This window comes from Rissa tridactyla, chromosome 8 (assembly GCF_028500815.1).
Source record: "Rissa tridactyla isolate bRisTri1 chromosome 8, bRisTri1.patW.cur.20221130, whole genome shotgun sequence".
In the NCBI taxonomy this organism is placed as follows: Eukaryota; Metazoa; Chordata; class Aves; order Charadriiformes; family Laridae; genus Rissa; species Rissa tridactyla.
Window position 1 is genome coordinate 21,871,834 of NC_071473.1, and position 20,876 is coordinate 21,892,709.

At 42.9% G+C, this 20,876-nt stretch overlaps 1 protein-coding gene across 7 annotated transcripts in view; it reads left to right on the forward strand.

The window, feature by feature from the left end:
- SOAT1 (sterol O-acyltransferase 1) overlaps positions 1-20,876 on the forward strand; it is a 41,609-nt gene that overhangs the window by 8,680 nt on the left and 12,053 nt on the right. Inside the window, exons 1-6 of one of the 7 annotated variants that reach the window (XM_054212600.1) lie at positions 2,268-2,364; positions 5,349-5,482; positions 13,792-13,850; positions 19,096-19,244; positions 19,339-19,398; positions 19,811-19,918. In XM_054212600.1, the coding sequence (XP_054068575.1) occupies positions 5,359-5,482; positions 13,792-13,850; positions 19,096-19,244; positions 19,339-19,398; positions 19,811-19,918 (500 nt within the window). In that variant the 5' untranslated portion in view covers positions 2,268-2,364; positions 5,349-5,358. Of the gene's footprint in view, positions 1-2,267; positions 2,381-4,434; positions 4,868-5,348; positions 5,483-9,711; positions 9,811-13,791; positions 13,851-19,095; positions 19,245-19,338; positions 19,399-19,810; positions 19,919-20,876 lie in introns of those variants that run through there. The other 6 variants (XM_054212599.1, XM_054212603.1, XM_054212602.1 and 3 more) reach the window with 6 other exon arrangements.

Sequence of the window (20,876 nt, forward strand, 5' to 3'; positions counted from 1 at the left end):
GAAGCTTAAGCAAATGGTTGGGGTGTCAGAACCACGGGTTCCCACATCAACAAAGGGGAATGACCACGCAGTGATTCAGCCAGGAGTGCTCAGGAACGGTTGTGATTAGGTAATCGTTGGGCAATGCAACCCATAGGATTAAGGTAAAACACTCTAGAAAATCAAGATTGCAAGCACCGTGGTGAAAAGCAGAGTAAATGATGGAGCTGATGAAACAGTGCAGCAGTTTGGACCTGTGAAAACAACAGCAGAAAAAGGGAGTGAGTGGCAGGAAGCAGGGGTGGCTTTTTTAAAGGATAGGAAGAAAAGTAACAAGAGCATCTGCTTTGCTTTGCACCATCGGTGAGTTGCAGGTAAGCAGCCTCTAAGTAGAAGGGAAGGTAGGCTGTGAAACAGCTCTGCTAGGGAAAGACCGAGAGACCAGGAGAGAGCTCAGCGCCCATCACACCGTGCTGCTTTGGCCTGGGAGATTTGTCCAGAGGTGCTAATAAAAATCTGATGGGACCTATCCAATGCCTCTTGAAGACAAAATAAGAAAAACAAACCGACTAGCTCTGAAGGTCAGGTGCATGTTTCTTTCTGTTAAATGTATCTCATTTTCCTACCACCCAGATGTAGGGTTTTACTAATTTGATGATCGGTTTCATCAACAATTTATTGACCTTTAGGAATCTTTTGGAGGTTTGTTGTTTGGTTTTTTTTTTCTTTTCTACTTGCTCACCCAGCTGATGCTGGCACCACAAGACACTTCAGTGTAAATAGCTAGCACAGCATTTTCAGCATGAGGGCACCAGTGATCATGTATAGCCTAACTTGAGAGTCTCTAAGCAGCATTGTATTAAAATCAACTTCTTAAGAACAGGGGCAAAGTTATGTGAAAATTCCTGGTGCTATCACCTATGCATTTCAACAATGATAGCATTTTTATTTTTTTCTTTTAATTTTTATAACAGCTTTCCTTTTAAGCAGCATGAAAGATGGGCGGTAAGATAATAGCATGAACACGCATTGCAGACTGAATCAGTTTCAGACTTTTTCACTCAGCGGCTCTGCTACGAGTCCCCACAGGCTATTTAAAACCACTTCTGAATTGTTCCAGCAGAGTTACACATTTTAAACAGTGTGTTTCAGGTATGTGTTGATCAAAATGCATTTGTTTTATTATTATTAACAGATAGAAATGTTTTAATACATTTAATATGGTTAATATGGTAGCTTTGTACCATAGTTTGGGACAACATTTCAAGGTGCACCTGGGTACGTATGGTGCATAGCACAGCCCTGAAGTCGTGAGGAGAAAGACAGGCACGTACCTGCTGGTAAGAAAGTAGTGGCTTAGCTCTCCTGACTTTGGGAAAACTCCATTTACGCGGTGAAATGCAGCTCCTGAGAGGTTACTGGAGTTTGTGTGCTGGTGACGTGTTCCTGTGACTCACCTTCTGTCACGAGCCTGTCTCTGCCTGGGGAGAGAGGGACAGCAAGGGTGCTGAGTCTTTCACCCAGTTTTTGACCCTCTGGAGCACAGGCTGGGACTGTAACGAGACCTCTCCTGCCAGGCCCCCTTCTTGGCTCTCCCCATTACCAGTGAGCTCCAGCTCACGCTCCCTGGGGTAAAACTCGTGAGGGTGGGCGCCCCCTTGGCACAAAACCCCTACTTCCTGGGGGATGGGGGGGTGCTACTCAAACTGGCAGGTTCTCCATTTTTACTTCCCTTTAAAAATATTTGCCGTCGTTCCCTTAAAGCCGTTTGTAAGAACCCCACTGGGGAGGGACCCCGGGGGAAGCGCTTGTTGAGCAACCCTTGTGTTCCCTCTGAAGGACGGGGACGGATAAAGCCACCGCCGTGTCCTCCAGGCCCCCCAGCCTTGACTTCTGTCAAGGCTATTCGCTGAAATAAGTTTTCCTTGTGCCGAGGGGGGGGCGTGGGGAGGAGGGGGGGAATCTTTACGGCGGGGGCGCGCCTGCCCGCGGCTGCTGACCGAGCCCACGCAGCACCTCGGGCAGGGCGGTCACGGCCGACGCCGGGGGCGAGGGGCACCTCTGCCTTCGCTTTACTTTCCGCCTCAAGAAGGACCGGGACAAGGCGGCGGCGGCGGCGGCCGCTTCCCGCCGCGACGCCTGACAGGAAAGCCGGGACAGGGGGAAGAAGGGGGGCTGAGGGGGAGGAGAGAGGGGCGCGTGCCGCCCCCGCACCGCCCGCCCCCTCCCGCGCGGAACGCCTCCCAGCCAATGGGCGGCGGCGCCCGCTCCCCCCCCCCCCCCTCTTGCGCGGTGACGTCCGCGAGCCCCGGGAAGAGGCCCGGGCGCGCGGCGGAGGGCGGGAAGCGGCTGTTGGGGGGAGTCGGCGGCGCGGTCGCCCCTGAGGTGACGCTCCCGCGGGGTGAGGGCGGCTGGGCCCTCCGACCCCGGCCTGGCCCGACCAGCTCCGCGGCAGCGGCTCCGCTCCATCCCCCCCCCCCCACGCCGGCTTTAGGCCCGGCCAGCCCCCAGCAGCACCGGCGTCCCCCCGGCGCAGTGCTGCTGAGGGTGGGGGAGGGGGGAAGCTTGTGCCCGGAGCCCTTTCGCCGGGTCGGGGGAGCGGAGCGGCGGCCCTCAGGGCTTGAGGGGGGTTGCGGGGGGTGGGTGTGGGTCTGGTCGCTGCCAGCGGGTACCACGGGGTAACCTTTCTGTGGCTGTTCGCAGGGAGTTGGTGGAGCAGGGGGCTGGGTTTGTGAGGTGGGCTCGGAGCCTCGGCAGTGCTTTGGGCAGCTCCCCTTGTTACCTGCAGGCTTCGGGCTTTTTTTTGTTTGTTTGTGTGTTAGTTTTATTTTTTTCCCTGCTAGGTGTTTGGCGCGTTGCGGGTGGGCTGTGGAACAACCTTAACTTTGTTTCGGGACGTAGTGAAGAGCCATCCGGACACCGGGGGTGCAGCACCGGGTCTGCCGGCTAACGTTATGCCCAAGGGCCGGAGGCAATCGGAAGGGTGTTTGGGACAAGGTTATTATTTAGCATAAGCGGTATTGGAGGTAGGAGATGCGCCCTCGCTGGTCTACCAAGCCTTTTGAAATGCAAAGATGTTACTTCCTATAGGGTGTTGGTTTTCTCCTAAGGCATGCTTCTAATTGACGGTGTTTCGAAAGGGAAGATGGAGAAACTCGAGGTTTCTGAGACCTTTTACAAGTATCATAACGCAGTCAATGCTGATAAAATCGGGGAGTTTCTGCTGGGAAATCTGACAATGGGACGCGTTTGTGATTCTAGATGCCCTGCAAGTGCCCAGAGTGGTGTGAAAGGAGTGACTATTTACTGATCGTGAGGAGCGATTTCCTTTAGTGAAGGAGGTAGTGAACATTTTGGATTTACCGTGGCATTGTGTTGTGACTGGTGTGTCTCTACAGAGCTTTGAGGGAAGGTCTGATGCCTTCTTTAGGCACTGATGTGCTGTTAGTTGCTTGGGTTCTGTAATGCTATGCCTCCAGTCATATGGAAACTAGTCTAGGAAAATGTTTGGTTTTGTAGATTTCCCCTAGCACAGTTCTTGTTTTGTGTGAAGAAAGGCTTTGTTGTGATCACTTAGCCTATTTGAATTAAATAACTCTTTAATTGCTTTAACTGCTTTAACTTTGGTTTTTCCCCCCCCCCCCATGATTTTTCCTTCTCCCATCCTGCAGCTCTTAACATCTTTCTGTCAGATATATTAACCACTCTGCACTGGCGCAGGAGTGCCTTCTTCAACCCTTGAAGAAGTTGAAAAGTGTAGCAAGAAAAGAATTACTTGTGGTCCTCTGTTGGGTCTGGAAAACCTGCAGCTTTAAGGACAGATATGGCTCACGAGAACAGGTTGACTAGGAGGGTTGCAGGAGTAACTGTGTACAGAGCTGGTAGAAGTGGGTATGTCCTGCCAGCTACCTTTCTGTGCCAGTGAGCATAGTTACTGTAGGAAGATTTACCATATTATTGTCTGGTTCTTTCTGTCCTTCATGTAAATGCTTTTTGCATTATTTAAATTTCATAGTATGAGCTATCAGATGTTGTACAAAGCCATCTGGGAAATTTGTCACTTTTATGGTTTTTGTTTTACAGCTTGTAGACCTGGGCATGATCGCCAGAGACAGAGGCAGCTAAGAGAGGCAGTGCTGAAAAAAACGGTGTTGGTGATGGAATTAGTGATTTGGTTTTTAGTGTCGCAAAAGGCTTGGTTTTTTTCCCCCTATATGCTGCGATGCCCAAAAGGAGAATGGGAGCCTGCTCTACTAGAGGGACAAACACAGGAAGCTGAGTCCTGAAAATGACTGATCATAAGTCTTATTTCCCTTTTGCAGAAGTGCCAGCCTCAGTATTCTGAGGAAATCCATCCTTAAATAATTATGTTCTGCCTTCTTAGCTTTTCTACAAGTACCTGAATTTTTCTTGCCTGTCTCTAACAGCTCATCTGTGCTGGTGCGTGTATTCTGTTCACTAGCAACAAAGCACATGTCTATTTAAGAGTTTGTGCCAAGGTGAAAAAATATATCAAAAAGGAGAAGCGTTAGTTTGAAATTGTGTGTGGTTTTCTGTAAGACCAGTTCTGAAAATTGTCCTTGGTTGTAGCTCCATCTCTGAGAGCTTTGTCAGATGAATTTTGTGGAGAGTATGCTGGAATGTTGCTTCGTGACAAAATTAGAATCCCCTTTCCCCCTTTTCATTAGCTGAAGAGTTTTCTGTTTTCAGTCTAGCTGTGGTGGTTCAGGTGTTCCCTGCTGGCAGCCTTGTCCCCAGCAGTGACCTTTGTCATTGAATCTGGTGTCGTTCAAACCTGATTCTCCCTTCCTGTTTTCCTGTGGTTTGCCACACAACTGTTGTCTGGCAGAGCAGAGTACAAGGATCTATTGAGGAAGCTGCTCTTTCAGTAAGAACTGAAGACTTGACAGGAAGGGGCTTGGCTCTGGCAAAATAATGCGGGTGATTCTGCAAAGTAAACCTGCCAGATCTCTCTGAAGATAAATTTTGCTGTTCAGCTGACTATCAAAAAGCATTTTCAAGGGCTTCTTGGCCTTTTAAAGATTTCCCAAAGCCTTAAGTCATTTTAAATACTTAAAAGGCCTGTAGGGAACGGAGGGAGCCGTGGGGAGATGTTTTGGTAGTGGTGGGGGAACTTGCTTTGTTACTTTGTTCCTTTACTGCTTCAAGTAAGGGAGAGGAAGCGTGATCCACAGTAAATGACTAATACAAGTGCGTGCTTAATTTCTCCTACCCTTGGTCTGAATTCATAATGGAGGGAAGAAAATCTAACTTTAGTGTAAAGAAGGCTATATAAATTTATTCTTGAACAAAGTAGAGTAAATTAGTTCCTTTTGTCATTAATTGTGTGCTATCCTGTTCTGGTCTAGCTAGGCAGCAATGGCAGGTGAAGACTGTGTAAGAAAACGCCAGCCTGGCTCCACTACAACCTACAAGACGCCTGAGAATGAAGAAACGCAGAGGAGACCTGAGAGCGAGAGGTCGTTTCAAAATTCAAGCAATGGTGAGATTCTTTCAGTTGGGATTAGTTGCGTCTCTGGCATGTGATCTAAGGTGTCCTTTCTAGTTCATAGTTCTTGCCCCTTTGCTCTTTCATTTCAGTCTTTCTCCTTGTTAAAAGGCTCCCAAGGTGGAACTCTGTGCCAACTGCAATTCTTCAGCAGGTTTAGGTTGTTTGGAGTGCTGTCCTGATGAAATTTCTCTTGGGGGCTGTGTACTGCAGTGCTTATAGGGGTCTAGAGTAAAGAAAGTGATTAATTGTCACAGGAGAAATGTGTGTGATGAGGAGGAGGTGCTTTAATGCTGCAAATGATGCAGATGCATCTTGACAACAGTTTTGGGCAGTGCTGATAAATGCTTTTCCTGGGAACTTCATCTTGCTTCCTTTACAAGCTTCAAGTGTGTGACTTCCTCAAGATCGAACAAAATGGTCTTTGACGTTGCAGGCTAAGCCGGTGTATCCAGCCTGACAGACAGATGGAGGTAGGATACCACAAAGAATGGTTGTCTGCCCCTGTGGGGCTCTGTTAATGTCAAAACAGCTCCCTTCTGGCTGGTCTCAACTGTGGCTGTCTTAAAAGGTGTGATAGAACAATAAACGTATAACATTCATTTATATTGTGGTCATCTTAAAAGTAATGTGGCTTATAGTTGGCTTTGTGGAAGGGTCACTGCTGCCTATGTCCCATCCCTTGATTTGCAGGGACAGTTGTGTGGAGTTTGAGTGGTTTTGCCTGTGGACTCTGTGACTGTCTCTAATTCCTGGGTTATGCTGTACTACATTCCAGCCCAGTGATAAGGTTAGCGATGAAATTGCAGCATGTACTTTCTCTTTGGGAGATGGAATGAGCAAAAAGCTAAGTTAGTTTATTACAATGTGTGATGTGAATGTAAGTTTCAAAACTCTGGTTCCAGTGACTCAAGGAGATAATTCTTACGGGTATGCTTCTGAATATATTGGCACTATTTCATAGTACTTATTTCACCTGAAACAGGAGTTGGAGCAAATTTAAGTTTAGGACAAGACAGATTTCTTCTTGCAAAAAATACATTGGAGAGAAAGCCATCCCACAAACTACTTGGAGAACAGTGATTTTAAGCTGTTGGCGATACCATAATTTTAATTTAATCAAATGTGACTGTTCAATTAACGCTGTTTTTTAGAAAATTGCAAGGAGTTGATGGCTACTGGAAAACAGCTATGGTGGGTTTAGAAGCAGACTTCTACCTTTTTATCTATGGAAACACCTTAACTGTTATGCATGAATTTGAGTTCTTGCAAGCTTGTGGGTAAAGAGTAAATGTAGCTGTGATAATTAACACTTGGTAGGTAGGTGTGCCTGTCTAAAAGCCTTTCATTTTAATACCTCTGAGATGTGGCATAATGTCACTGCAGGTGAGATGCTGTGGGTGTGTAGCAAGTAAACATTCTGGGGCAGATCTCATGAAAGTGTATTGAGCTTTCATGTGTGTACATGTGCCTGGTGAGTTGACTGAGAACAGTGCAATGTGTCTTATTACAGTACAAACTGCAGTGAAGGGCAGTGTGGAGGAATCCTGGTTAGTTAAGACTTGGTGCCTCTTACCTTCCAGGGTTGCTGCCAATTCAGCAGAAGTGTCACAAAGATACTTACCAGGTAACAGTTTCTGCAGACTTTCCTCAGCACAGTGATGGGGACAACAGGAATCATGGAATGGTTTAGGTTGGCAGGGACCTTAAAGATCACTTAGTTCCAAACTCCCTGTCATGGGCAGGGACACCTCGCACTAGACCAGGCTGCTCAAAGCCCCATCCAGCTTGGCCTTGAACAGCTCCAGGGATGGGGCATCCACAACTTCTGTGGGACACAGGTAGGAGCTATGAGTCAGTCTCTGATGACTGAGCACATTATAGGCCTAGGAGGAAGGTGCATCCTTCTGCTCAGGAATTCCTCTGTGCAGTTAAATCAGTATCTCTGTGGCATAAAGGTTGAAGCTTTACAGGGTTAAAGTGTTCAAGTGTTTCAGATAGCGGCCTCCTCATGTAGTCCAGTATGCTTGTGTTAAGTAGGTAGGGCTTTCTGTGAAAGCAGAGCTGAGGTGGAAGAATTTCTCAAAAGGAGTAGCCACAGACTTCTTTTCTCACTTTCTTTTGTCCCAGCCATTTACTTCTGAATAGCTGTTTCTAAGGCATCAGTCCTGATGTATACAAAGGCAGCATGAGGCAGCTATGCCTGGCAACATTCTCTTCATACTTCAATGTTTTTAACACTGGGTGTTGTGTTGAATTTTAGACAAGATGCGTGTTTATTGCAGTCAAGGGATTCTAGCCAGGTCAAGACAGTATCTTGTACGCAAGTAAATATTGTAGCACCTTTGTAGCAATTATTTCTGTAGAAAAACTAAATCACTAAAGTGATTTCCCACCCTTGATCCTCCCTGATTAGCAAACACAATCTGCTTTTTAACTTAAGAGTTAATGTGTCAAGGGCCAATTGACTTGTTTCCAGAAGCGTGTGAACTTTCTACAGAAAGTTCTAGGCCATTAATCCTTTCTTTATTAAAACTCAGTTGCACTGGCTGATCTGAAATTGCTTGGAGGAATAATTTTAATCCATATTTTGGCTATGGAGCTACATGAGGTCTGACACTTCTGTTTGTATAGGTTAGGTTATTTTTTCCTTGTCTTGCCAATTCTGCTGAAAACTGTCTCATTGCTTGCTGAGTTCTAAGACTGAGCAGTTTGTACTCGTGTACCCCCGAATTTATAGCAATGTGGAAGTATCCATAGCTTTGAGATTGCTGAAAGAATTTTTCTGTTCCTTGATGTATTTGTATCCTGTAATCATTCAGCCTGTAATTTCACTTTGTCAGAGTAGCTGAACTTCAGTCTCATATATCACTTCTCCCTGAATTGGCTCCAGTGTCGTAATTATACAACTAATTTGGTCCTGGCATAGAGTCAACAGGTGATCTAGGCAGCAATAATCCCCTGTCAAAAGCCAGGCTTCCTTAATAAGATTAGTCTTATATGTTTTCAGCTGGAGATACATAAATAAATATAAAGCTGTTCTGCTTAATGGGATATTGATATCAGGCAGTGCCAGTTGCAGGAAAACTTACCTGGAATGAGTGTAATAGAAACTGGATAGGCAGATCTTAAAAAGTTAGAGAGGACATGGCTCCTAAGCATGTATCTGAGTGCCTCTAAAATGCTAAGATTAGACCATTCAAAACAGTAAACTGGTAGTTGTAGAGTCTGCCCTTGTTTCCTCGTAAATCAGAAAAAGATTAGAAGTGTCTCCAGAGACTGATGCGCAAACAAGCTATGTGGCATATCTTTGTTTGCTGTGAGTAAGCCTGTTTGGTAATGCTGGCCTTAGAAAGGACTTGTTATCTTCCAATGAAGAGGTTACTATTGATCATTCTCAGTGCAAAAGTTCATGAAACTGCATGAATTGTGTCTACTGCGTAGACCCTACTGATAGATGTAGGACAAGGGAGCTCTAGAACCAGGAGTAATTTGGAAAGCTTTAGGGTTTGCTGTCTGACTCACAGCGATTAGTGTTCATTGTATCAAAAGGCTGTTTCTTACAGATTAATGAATTTGGGATTAAGCTGCTTGAACTGAGTTTTTTTTGGATGTGTTTCAGGGAGATGGATCAAATAGCTGTCTTGTCTGAGACTAGGTGGATTCTGGTAGTTCCAGGTGCTCCCATGTTTTGCAACCTATAAGCTTGGTGAAGGTTGAGTAGTTTCACTGAAGAGCCTGTGGGCATAGAGAATACTGGTATTTCCTCCTGCTAGTGAAGAGGCTGTTTGGGTCCCATATCCCTGCAGAAATTACTTTTGAACTGAATTCTTTGCCCAGCTGTAGCACAGTGACCTATGGACTATGTGTCCTTTAAGCAGATCAGCTGAGCTCTGGGAGCGATCTAGTCATAACTTGCCTCTATCTGCTGAGTGGCCAAAAAAATTACCTTAAGTCAGAATAAGGCTTATTAGCATCAAATAATTAACATATGTTGTATTGTGCCAGATATGGAAAACATCCCCTCTTTACAGTAGCCTTGCAGTAGGTTGGCTTTGACATTGCTTTCCTTCAGATAACATCTTCAGTGTTTTTAGAGAGGGAGCCTTTGAATCCTGGTATCTGACGGTAATGAAATCCTTCTGCTTATGTTGCTTTAACCTCTTGAATGGTAAGTTGTCTGACCAAGAAATAACGAAGATAATATTTTTAAACTCTTTTAGAACAGGGCACTATTGGGTACAGTTTGTATCTGTGACTTTCCATGAAGATCCTGATGCTAAACAGATGCTGACATCATTAGGGGAGAATGCTTCTGAACTGTGAGTGGTGTGCTTTGTTGTTCTAAGAAGTGTCTTTTTTTTAATTATGTGTGGCAATAAACTGAAGTTTACTTGTGTGCTTGGTCTTCTTAGCTTTTCTGTGAAGAGGCATTTTTGTCTTGAATGCCGTGCAGGGATTTTAGGTAGCGGTAGTCTCTCTGGGTTGTTCTAACTGCTCCGTAATAAACTTACTGCTTTGGTGCAGGAACAGTTTGAGTGGTGATGGCTCAGAGTGCCGGGCCGCAGGCAGCTCCTGTGGCTGGTGAAGTCACGACAGGCTGGAACTGTGACACTGCAGGCAAGCCACAGCTTTACTCAAATGACTTATTCCCACTTGTGCCCTTGGTGGTAATTGCAGACTGTAGCGGTTAAATAAAATGAATGCTTTTTAACACAATTAACCTCTGAGAGCTTACGTAGTAGGGTGCTGGCTAGTGTCTTACATAGAAGCTAGTTTTGTTGGATCCCAAGATGCAAAACTAACAGGTCATGTGAATGGAATGCTTCTCTAGTCATGCCAAATGTTGCTTATCTGTGACATGTACAAGAGTAGGTTGAAAAAGGGACAGTGAGATACTTTAAGAAAGGTAGTTTGTAAATCTTCTGTGGAACTTAATTTGCACAAGTTTTAAACTATAAGAAGCTTTTTCAATCTTCAGGTGATCTTTTATTAGCCTGGTTTCCTATGGAAGCAAAGTTTACATTTTAAATGGCTTTTTTTTTTCTTCTGACTTTTGAACCTGCGTGAGATTTGGGCTGTGCAGAGGTGTCACATCCTACAAGGATCAGTTTCTACAAGCCAAAGCCAAGTGGTCAGCTAGAGATCTTATCAATGTCTTTGGTGGGAAGGGTACACAACTCCCATTAAGTTAAAACTCCTTGTGAGCAAACGCTCTTCAGTCTCCTGTGAAATTTGCTACTATTTCATACTAGTCTTCAAAGAAGAGTTTCTTCCTTATGACTTTAAATATATTTCCTGTTTTCTTAAGCCATATCCCATCTTGTTTTATATGCTAAGATGTGCTTGCTTGTATTGTGCAACCTATACAACCATTCTGTAATGATGTTGCAATCCCAAAATGGTACAGAGCAATCCAGTCTTCATTTTCAGTGTCAAAGGAAAATGAAGATTTGGACTTCTCAGCAATGCACAATTCCTTTTAGACTCAAAATCATGTGATGATTCTCTTCTCAAATGACCTCACAGAAGGTAGTGTAAGTAGCTGCTTGCACAACAGAAGATGAGTGACTCAAGAAGATGAGTTTGTGTTCTCTGGTGTGTGCCTTGTGACACAGCCTGAGTTTATGGGGCGATGCAATACAGCAGAATGAGTTGTTGCTTTGGGGTGGGTTTTCTTCTATGGGAGGCTCTTTGTTCTGGAAAAGAAGCAACAAGCCTACAGGTGGTTTTACTTTGTTTTATGAGATGTGTATACTAAAGATATGGAAAGCTTGATTTTTAAAGCCTTTTGGAAGATGCTGTGTTTCTAGTCTACTCTGTGCGTACACGCTGGTGTGTGGGTGAATAAAGTGATAAGGAGGGACACTGCATACAATTTAGCAATTACAACATCAGCAGGTCAGAGACTGGCCTGATTTCCTGTACAACCATTAAAGCTGTATATTAGCTATCTGTAAGGCTTTGTAAGTCAAAAAGCATGTTTTATTTCCAAAGTGAGCCACTCCTGGATAGTTATAATAACTGAGGCTTCGAATGCAAGATCTGACAGGAAATACATAGTCAAAGCAGGGGTTATTTATTTTTAGCTTAGCTTACTAAGGAAATATGCAGTCCCTTAGGTCTCATGTGTCCTGTTCTCTTTGTCCATGTTGGATGGCTTCAAGCAAGCCTTAGATAGAGTCTTGGAATTTGGCAGCTGGATAAGAGACACAAATTCTTAACCTTTTTGCAGGAAAACATTAGCGTTGTCTGGCCTGCTTTCTAGCAGGTAAGCCCCAGGTGGTTTTTAGCATAGCAGTAATGGGGGGAGGGGGCTACAAATACAATTGTGGAGTTGCCAATGAGGGAGTAGAGACAATGAGATGATATGAAAGGGATACAGTTCTGCTTGTGGAACAACTTGATTTTTATTTTTTTAATTTATTGGGGGGGTGAGGGGGAGGGAATCCATTTGAGACCAGCAAAGTGCACGAGCTGAGTGGGACCAGGAACACTGTAGTGGTATCTTACGCTCTTCCCTCAAATTGTTTTCCAAACTGCTGCTGTTCAGTGAGTGTAAGAGCATGATCAAGCTTAAATGCTGAGGAAATTTTTTTGTCTTGGAGGTGAGATGCTTAGCAACCAGGAATTCTATTTTTGTAAGAGCAGATCTTTACATGCAGCCAAAAATTCATGATGTTAAGCAGTTTCCTTTTTTGTTATATTACAAGGCTGCTAAGTAATAGGCTGTTCTTGGTGGTCTGTTTTTAAGTCTATAGCTTGTGTAGCGGTTTTTATAGATAAAAAACGATCTTCCTGCTGGATTGGGAGGGGGGCAGAATTAATGCTAGAAACTGAGCATAGTTTTGTTGAAGGTAGTCTCTTGTTTCATTTAACTCTTCTCTAGTATTGGAATTGGAGTCATCTCTGGAGTAGGTCTACCTCAGTTTCTTACAACTGGTTGCTCGTAAGAGCACCCTCAGACTAGTGTGCATCACAGCACTTGCTTCTATTCAAACAACACACTGTGCATTTTGTGTGCATAGGCTGTGCACATACAAGGAGGACAAGACAAGGATGCTGCATTATGAACTGTGATATTGCTACGAATCTGCCTTCTTGTTACACAGCAGCACAACACGGACATCTCTGCTGCAAATCTCTTAGCTCATGCTTCACTGAAGATGTTACTAGCGAATTAGTTTTGTACCCCCTTTTTTTCTAAAAGTGGTAATGTCTTAGACACTGAACATGCAAGTTGTAATTCTAGCCATGTGTTACTGCGTAAGGTACTGCTGTAGCTATAATTGCCAAAGGACATGCACAAGGCAAGGTTTGTTGCTATCTTTTCACCCTGACTAGTATTTTAGGGGAGTGGGTAGATATTGCTGCTTTAATCTTGCTTTTTCTTCATATGCATAACACTCTGTTTTAAGTAACTTTATCTTCTGTGTTGTAGCTCTCTGTCTCACTGGAGAAGTGAAACACCAGCACTTCACAACCATTGCAGACAAACCTTGTCTTAAAACTTAACTAATCTTAAATGTCTGATTTGTGTATGTTGTGCTTGATGTAATAGAGGCATCTTGGATGTGTATAGCTTATGCAAAAGAAAGGTGATATCTGAGGCTTTACATATGAGCCAAAGGTATTAGTAATTATAAAAGTCAAATGATGTTCATGGCATGGTTAGACTTGACTGCTTAAGCGATGAACGTACTGAGGAATACAGTCAGACTGATGTCTAGCACTTCTCCTGGGGGATGAAAGGAATTGGAGTACCTGTGTTTGAATAACCTTCCAACTTGCCACTCAGCCTGTCTTGAGAGCTGGTTACGTTATTTTATGCATAGTTGTGATTTGACTGCCTTGTCTATTGGCAATATAGAGACCTCCAGACAACCTAATCTTACATCCAGTTCACTGTGCGTAAGATAAAGCTCTGCTAAAAGATTAGCACACATGGATATGACCTTCTAAGGGTTGTTCTAATCACTGCTTCAAGGCTGAATATGTTTAGGGACCTTGGGAAGATTTGCAGAGTTGCTGATGGAAAATAAAGCTTTTGAAAAAATCCAGCATGTTATCAGCTATTGACTGCCTTATAGTGCTGTGATCCTGAGTGGCTGTTTACAATACTTGATCATAGCTCATGAATTTCCTGCAGCTTAGTTTTGGATTTACTGGGACCTTCTTAAAAGTCAGAAGGACCAATGAAAAATCAGTGACTGAGCTACTGTATGTTGTGCTTTCTGTGTTTTCTGTCATGCAGCTCACATCACTGAAAATGCAACTGTTAAATATTTGCTTTCCTTCCTTAGGCCGGGTTGATGTTGACCATGTGATAACAAGGAAAATGCAGCTAATAGCAGAAGCTGAGGTAAATATACTCTAATGTGTGCTGGTGGGGACGAGCGGGATAACTGACTCTGAATGTCTTTTGGAGAGTCACTAGTCCTGGAACACAAATATCCCTCTTTAGTCATAGCTTGACTTTTATACAGCCCACACTCTCCTCCTCCTCTCTTCTGACTTTGTACAAGAGAGGTAGTATTATCAAATGCAGTTCTGTCTTATTTGACCTCAATTGGTTGAAGTCCAAAGATAAGAATGAACTTTGAGACCTGTAAATCAAATGGAACTTCTCTCACCACTGACTTTTGGCAGTGGAATTATCAGCTAGTCTACTTGCATTTTAGTCTTTAAAATGCTGCGTGTCCTGCTCTCCATTGAATAAAGGGTAGCATGTAACCTGTATGCCAGAGCTTCTGTTGCTCTGGCTGTGGAGATGACCTTCCTGGCCCTTGGTCCCGCTCTTTTTGTTAGTAAGCAATAACCTCAAAGAAGTAGCACTGGGTGTTTCTAACATCGCCTCCGTCTGTGTGAGCTGCCATTGTCTTAGCTTATGTTGAGGTGATTTATGCCCAAATTAAATGAAGTTAGCTAACAACGAGCTGCACCCTCCTTGTTAACCATTGTTTTGTAGCATGCATTTTCTTCAGGGCAAATCGTCCTGCACTCTTGCTTCATTTTATTGCAGAGAATTCTATGGTAAAGATGAAGTAATCTAATTGTGCCACCCTTATATGAACTATTAGCGAATGGATACTTACAAGACAGAGAAAAATATCTTGCATGTTTGAGATGTTTTCCTATTTAAAAGTCTTTTTTTCACCTCTATAGATAGTATGTAATTTATAACAGATATAATAAAAGTGTATTTAACGGTCTTCTGCGAAGGGTGTACTGCTTTTTGTGCTGGAACTCCTAAAATTCAACACGTTAGAGGGATAGTCAGCTCTGAATTTTATTTCGTACATTGTCTACTCTGAACAATTCTTACTGAGGACATGGTAGAGCAAGCCTCATATCTTTTCTCGGCAAACAAAACAGCCACTGCAAATTACTATATCGTAGATGCTCGCAGGAGAAAGCTTTGAATGTTAAGCATGTGTAGATTTGCAAGTTCCAGGGAACGCTATTTGATTGCAAGGGGGAGACTTGATCTTGGATTTATTTCTTCAGGAATGTCTTGTTTCTGATTTATTTTTTTTTCCTGGCCGCTAGCTTTGAGACATGCTAGTTCGTAGACAAAGTGATTTCTTATCTGCAAAGAGAATTGAAGAAGGCCAGCAGTGGCACTTTAATTACTGAAGCTTTTCCCAAAAGAGGGGGAGTTAAGGTTTTAAATCCTGGGCTAAGCAGCTTACAAATTTGTTTAAGGTTCCTCAAAGCTACAATAATAGCTGTAAGGCTAAGTAAAAACCTCCATCTCCTGCAAAATTCCTGAGAATTCCTGGAGTGCCTGGCCCTTTTTTTGTTTAGACAGATGTTTGACTTCTGAAAAGTGCTGGTCACTGAGAACTCCCACTGATTTAAAGGGGATTTGTAGGTGCTAGGTGTTGTTTGAAGTAGAATGCCTTCATGCATCTACAGTCCAGCCTGAAAATCTAGTCCTTTGTTCTGAGTTGAGAATGGTGTGTTCTGTCACTTGGTTGGGGCTGGATGTCATTATGTTTCAGTGACTAAAGTCACTAAATCTGTTAGAATGAGTAAAATGCTTGGGAACTTCTGCATCTTTCTCTTTGTAAGTAAGCTACAGGGTCACTTCCGTCAACTTTCTGACTTCCCGTTACTGGCCAGCTTCTGGCTGGCATAGCATTTTTTTCATACTTGCCCCCCTTTCTCTTCTTTGTAACGATCTGACTCTTTTGTTTAAAACTTAATGGTGACAGCTGAGTGACCTGCCCAGGACTTCAAGCATACTTTAGGAAACTTTTGGTTCAGTGCTCTCTGGGGGAAGCTACAACAAGGCCATCCATGTGTATCCGTGCCCTGTCATAGTGAGGACTGGCGGGAGGTGCATTCTCTTAAGTTTTATTTCTTTGGTGACTGAGTGGAATGCACTTGGCTTACTGAGCACTTGCAGTTACCCTGGCAATTCCTCAAGTAGATGTCCCTCTGAATGGCAGTAGTAATAGTTGATAATATAGCACGATATGTTGTGAAGTAGTTTTGTTGTACAGAATTACAATTACTGTAAGGTCTATGCTCTGGTTATATTGTATTTTATTTAGTCCAACAAGACCTCACACCCTGCTCTTAAGATCCAAACACATGCATATGTTGATGTCAGCCCTGAAGGATTGTATTAGGAGGAGGCAAACTCAACAGAGTGCTGACTGTAAAGGGAAGAGGTAGTTTAAGGAAGTAATTTCTGTTAAACTTTTGCTGAGAAGAGATTGGGCTGAAAAGAAGGGGAGAGTCTTTAAATAAAATGACAGGTTTTGCTAGGAATGAATAGTGCTTTGTTTGGCATGGAAATTTGAGCGCTCCAAAAGGAGCAGAAATTTCTATTTGACTTTTTTGGTAGTGGGATGTGCATGCATGCTGTAAAAGCAGGCTGTGCCAGAGAGCACTGGTGTCTTCTGTTACAGGTGGTAGTTCCAAAGTACTCAATTAACTTTTTTCTCCTGTTTTTAAAGGAACAAATCCACGTCTCTGCAAGAGACAGTCTTCTCTGAAAAGTGATATCTAAGGGCAGCCAGCTGTTATGAGCTGGTGTTTCATTAAGCAGTGGTGAAGCTTGTTTATTCAATGCTGGCAGCTTGCCAAATGGGGGAAAAATGTTTTTATTACGTTAAATATTAATCTGCTCCTTCGCCTACTGCAGCTTCTGTTTCAAGAGGTCTCTCTGGATCTGACCACTGAATTCTGTGTGGTCTTGACTTCAGGGTCTTCTAGGTTTGTGTGGTCTCATTTCAGATGATCTTATATTTCCTGCCAGAGAGTTAAATTTGCTTGCTGCTGTCACATTAGACAATAGCATTTTGTAAGAATGCATCTTCTGTTAATATATTTTGTTAGGTAAAATCTTTGCTTCTAGAGAGGACTTTTTATCTTTCCAGATCTTGTGCCTATTCCTTTTTAGCAAAAACAATGCTGCTCTAGCTTTCTTTAGCACTGAAACATAAATACGTACTGATAAATGAGCTCAAGTGTCAAAAATGCTTTTTTGAGGAAGCATCATTTTTGCGCACAACTTCCAGGCTCTTTCTTTCCCTCCTTGAAAATGGATTTCTTGATTTTGTTACTTTTCAACCTTAAAGATTAGAAAGTAGGTAGCAGTTGGGAATTCTGAAGGTGATCAGGGAAAGATATGTGTTTCTTAAGCAGCTGATCAGTAGGAAGACTAGATGAAATTATATGTAGTTATCATATAGGAAGGCTTGGGCCTTGGATCTGGGGGCAAACTCGAAAAATCCCAGGCAAAAGGATGGTCAGACAAATGTTGCCAACAGACACTTGCATAAAAAAGCAAAACACAGTGTGCAATTAGATTTGAAATAACTTCTCGAAAACCGCCTGTCTCCTGTGCTGAAGATGATGGCTATCTGGCAGAGCATTCTAGAAAGGCTTATGGTTCAGGCACTCAGGCGTTAGCTTTCAGCCGTGTTTCATCACTAGGCTCAAGTATTGGGAAAACCATTTGGCGTCTGGAGGACTGGACATTGAGGAGTTAAATTTTCAGAAGTCTTAAAACCACTGTCTTCCGAAGTGCCAGAGATCTTAGGATCTTTAGATTCCCAAAGTTCTCACTGAAATACAGTGAACTCATGTTGACTCTTTCTTTCCTTAAGGAATTAATTTTGCCTGCTTTTTTTCTAGTCATAAGAATAATGCTTATGCCACTGTGCAAATCTCAGGATCCTCTCTCCGTATAAAGAGTAAGAGAATTTGCACCACAACAAAGACCTGTAGCACTTTCTGCAGAAATAAGTAACTTTGAACACTTTATTATTCAGTTTCTTCTAAATGCATATAGTTTTAAAAACTCTGCCTAGGGTGTGGGAGATCAGGTCTTTGAAGGCTCATGTTGTGAACCTAAAAAGCAGATCCAACTATACTGCAGACAGGAAAATACAGGAATGAGTTACACCTGCCTGCTAGTCTTCAGGCAGGACAAAAGGGATACAAAAAACGTCTTAGCGTTTTACAGTCTGCTGTTTGAAGATGAATTCTAGTTCTTGTCTGGATAACTTATTATTGGGAGGATTAAGTAATGCGTTTCTTTCTAGAAAAGAAATTCTTTATCAGGTGAAGCAAGCAGTCTTTGACAAGGGTTTACCCACAGCTGATTATCTCCTTTTTTTTTTGGCACTGTATCAGTGCATTTTTCCAAAAAGATAGTAGAGAGGGGTATGTTTATCAATAGTTTTTCATGCACCCTTAGAAGTCAAAGTCTCTAGTAAACCAGATGCTCCAGCAGTGGCCTTTGTCTAATCAAATAAGAGAAGGAAAAATAGGAATAGGCTAAAAATGCTGCAACTTTGTCACAACTGGCTGTAATAGAGAAGATAGCCTGTATAAAGCTGTCTGAAGAAAAAGGAGGACAGGAGATTCAAATGGGATATTTAATCCCCTGAATTCTTGAACTTCAGTCTTGCTACCTACCAGTTCTGTCTCTGTCACTGCTCAGTCTTAATGCTTAGTGATTTTTGCCCTGTTTTGTTGCTTTAGTCAAAATTTTCTATGCATTCTTTAGTTTTAGTGGTACAAGAAAGTTTTCATTCAAACAGTAGTAGCAGTGGAAGGGTAAATTCGGTCCTTCTTCCTGCACTTATGTCGTTGAGATCACCTCTGCATTAATGCAAGAGAACAGCAGTGGTGATTGCTTAGCCATAAGCATGAAAAGGTCCATTTTTCCCTCAATAACACTAGGTAGGCTAAAAAGTAAATCATCTTGTACTTGCTTTGTATGCTAAGGATGTAACTGGTTAAAATTGGGAAATGTTTTCTGGGGCGTATTTATTAAGTTTAGCTCGGCCTTCTTGGCACCATAAAATATGTGAAATACCCTCCACTCCAGAGATAGATATATATATATCTATATGAAGATCTGTGTTGCATCTGATTGAGAAGACAAGTCCTCTGGCCTGAGATGTATGAACAGGCTGGGATAAGCCCCTGATCTTGTCCAAGTTGGCTCCAACTGTTGGCAGATGGTACAGGAATGTCGTCTTGATGCCTTGCTCTGCCCTCCTCTGGGATAAAAAGGAATATAAATATTTTATGAAAATGTATCCAGAGAGTTAAACAACTTTCTGCTCTGTTTTTGCTGTCAGCAATTGAAGCCAGCTTTCATGAAGGAAGTGGACAGTCACTTCACGGAATTTGTGAACAGTTTGGTGGCAAAATCAGCACTCCTGGATTCCTCATCTTCAGCCTCCCTCTTCCCAGCTTCCTGCTCAGAGAAGGAACTGCACAAAGCCAAGTAAGTCAGTTTTAAGGTGTTCCTATAGCAAGGTTATGTTTCCTGGAAGCCTTATTTCCTTTCTTGTCTTTCGTGTTCTCCTCTTTGTTTACAGGACCTTGAGGGCCCCTCCAGAACATGGGAAGTTCTTTACTGCCAGGAGATCCCTTTTGGAGTGAGTAACCGAAGTATACGTTTTCCATTAAATTAAATGAAAATACCCTGGCTAGCAAACTAACTAGCCTTCTCCCTACCACCACCCACGGTCTTCTCTTCAAACCTCTGTGGACTAATCCGTTTAAGCTTCTCTATTGCTTTCTAAAACATCTCTGCTGCAGCTTGCAGGCTTCCCAAATGTAAATGTTCATTACAGTCCTCTCAGTACCGCTAAGATAATGGCTAATTGTCCTTTGTGGATAAACTGAGGAAGTGTCTGTGTAGACTGGCACTCAAAACTGTGTGTTACCTTCAGTCAGAATTGGGATGGCAGTGATGTCATCCTTACCGTGGAACACTTTGAAAGCTAACATGCTGGAGGTGTGATGTGCTGTGCAAATGGTCTGATAGCATTTGAATCTCTCCCGTAGTGAGCTGTTTGAAGTGAGTCACATCAGGACGATCTACCACATGTTCATCGCTCTTCTCATTGTCTTCATCCTCAGCACACTTTTAGTAGACTTCATTGATGAAGGAAGGTAAGAATGCTTTGGAAAGACAGGGACCAGGGCTGGGAAATCCTCTCTTCCAAAGCACCGGAGGTACATGAAACCGCAGAATGGTGCAGAAAGGAGGAGAAATACTTCCTTGGGATGTTGTTGGAAGTATGTCAACTTGACATACTTAAAATATATGTCAGAACTCCTGTTGAGGGGATATGGTCATTTCAAATCAGGTAGCTAGATGTTAAGAAAATCCTACAGATTGGTGTATTCCATGAGAATTATGACCAACACATTTGGGCTTAACGTGTTTAGTTCATCACAAGGCAGTAGCTTTCAGCTGCCTGCGTTGCTTGAAGGAGGACTGTGTTTAGAAAAACTTAAATAGTTCAGCAGTCCTTTCTGTTTAAAAATGACAGTTCTGGAACACTGTACTTGTGCTTAAATAAAAATAGAACTTTTTGTTTTTCCTGGGGAAAAATCTCAAGGATATTGGCACAGCCTCTGTTAATATCGTGCTTTGCAGGTAGCTAGTTGTGAATAAGATTGAGAAAGACTGCTTTCCTCACACTTGCTTGTTGCTTTAAATAGTATCTTTTTGGCAAGCTGTATCCCATGTACACAAGTAGGATTACGTGTTTATCTCGCTGATTATCTGATCTTCAGTTTACAAAACTAGAGCTGTATCTTGATTGGAATCATTATCCCTCTTGTCTAAGTATAAGAACAGGCTCGTGCTCTATTGAATATTGTTTAGCTGATCTGAACTTGATAGTGTATGGACATTGGGGGAGAATGGGTATTTACCTCCAAAATCAACTAATAGGGCTGTATTCTCTGATTACCTTAAAAAAAAAAAAATCATTATGTTCTCAGTTAGATCTGATAATTTGTATCCAGTTTGCAACTGAGCCTCCACATGAGAACAAATAAATTGTTTTGGTGTACTCTCTACTACCTTCGCCTCTGACCTTGGTTTAGAAGAGCTGCTTAT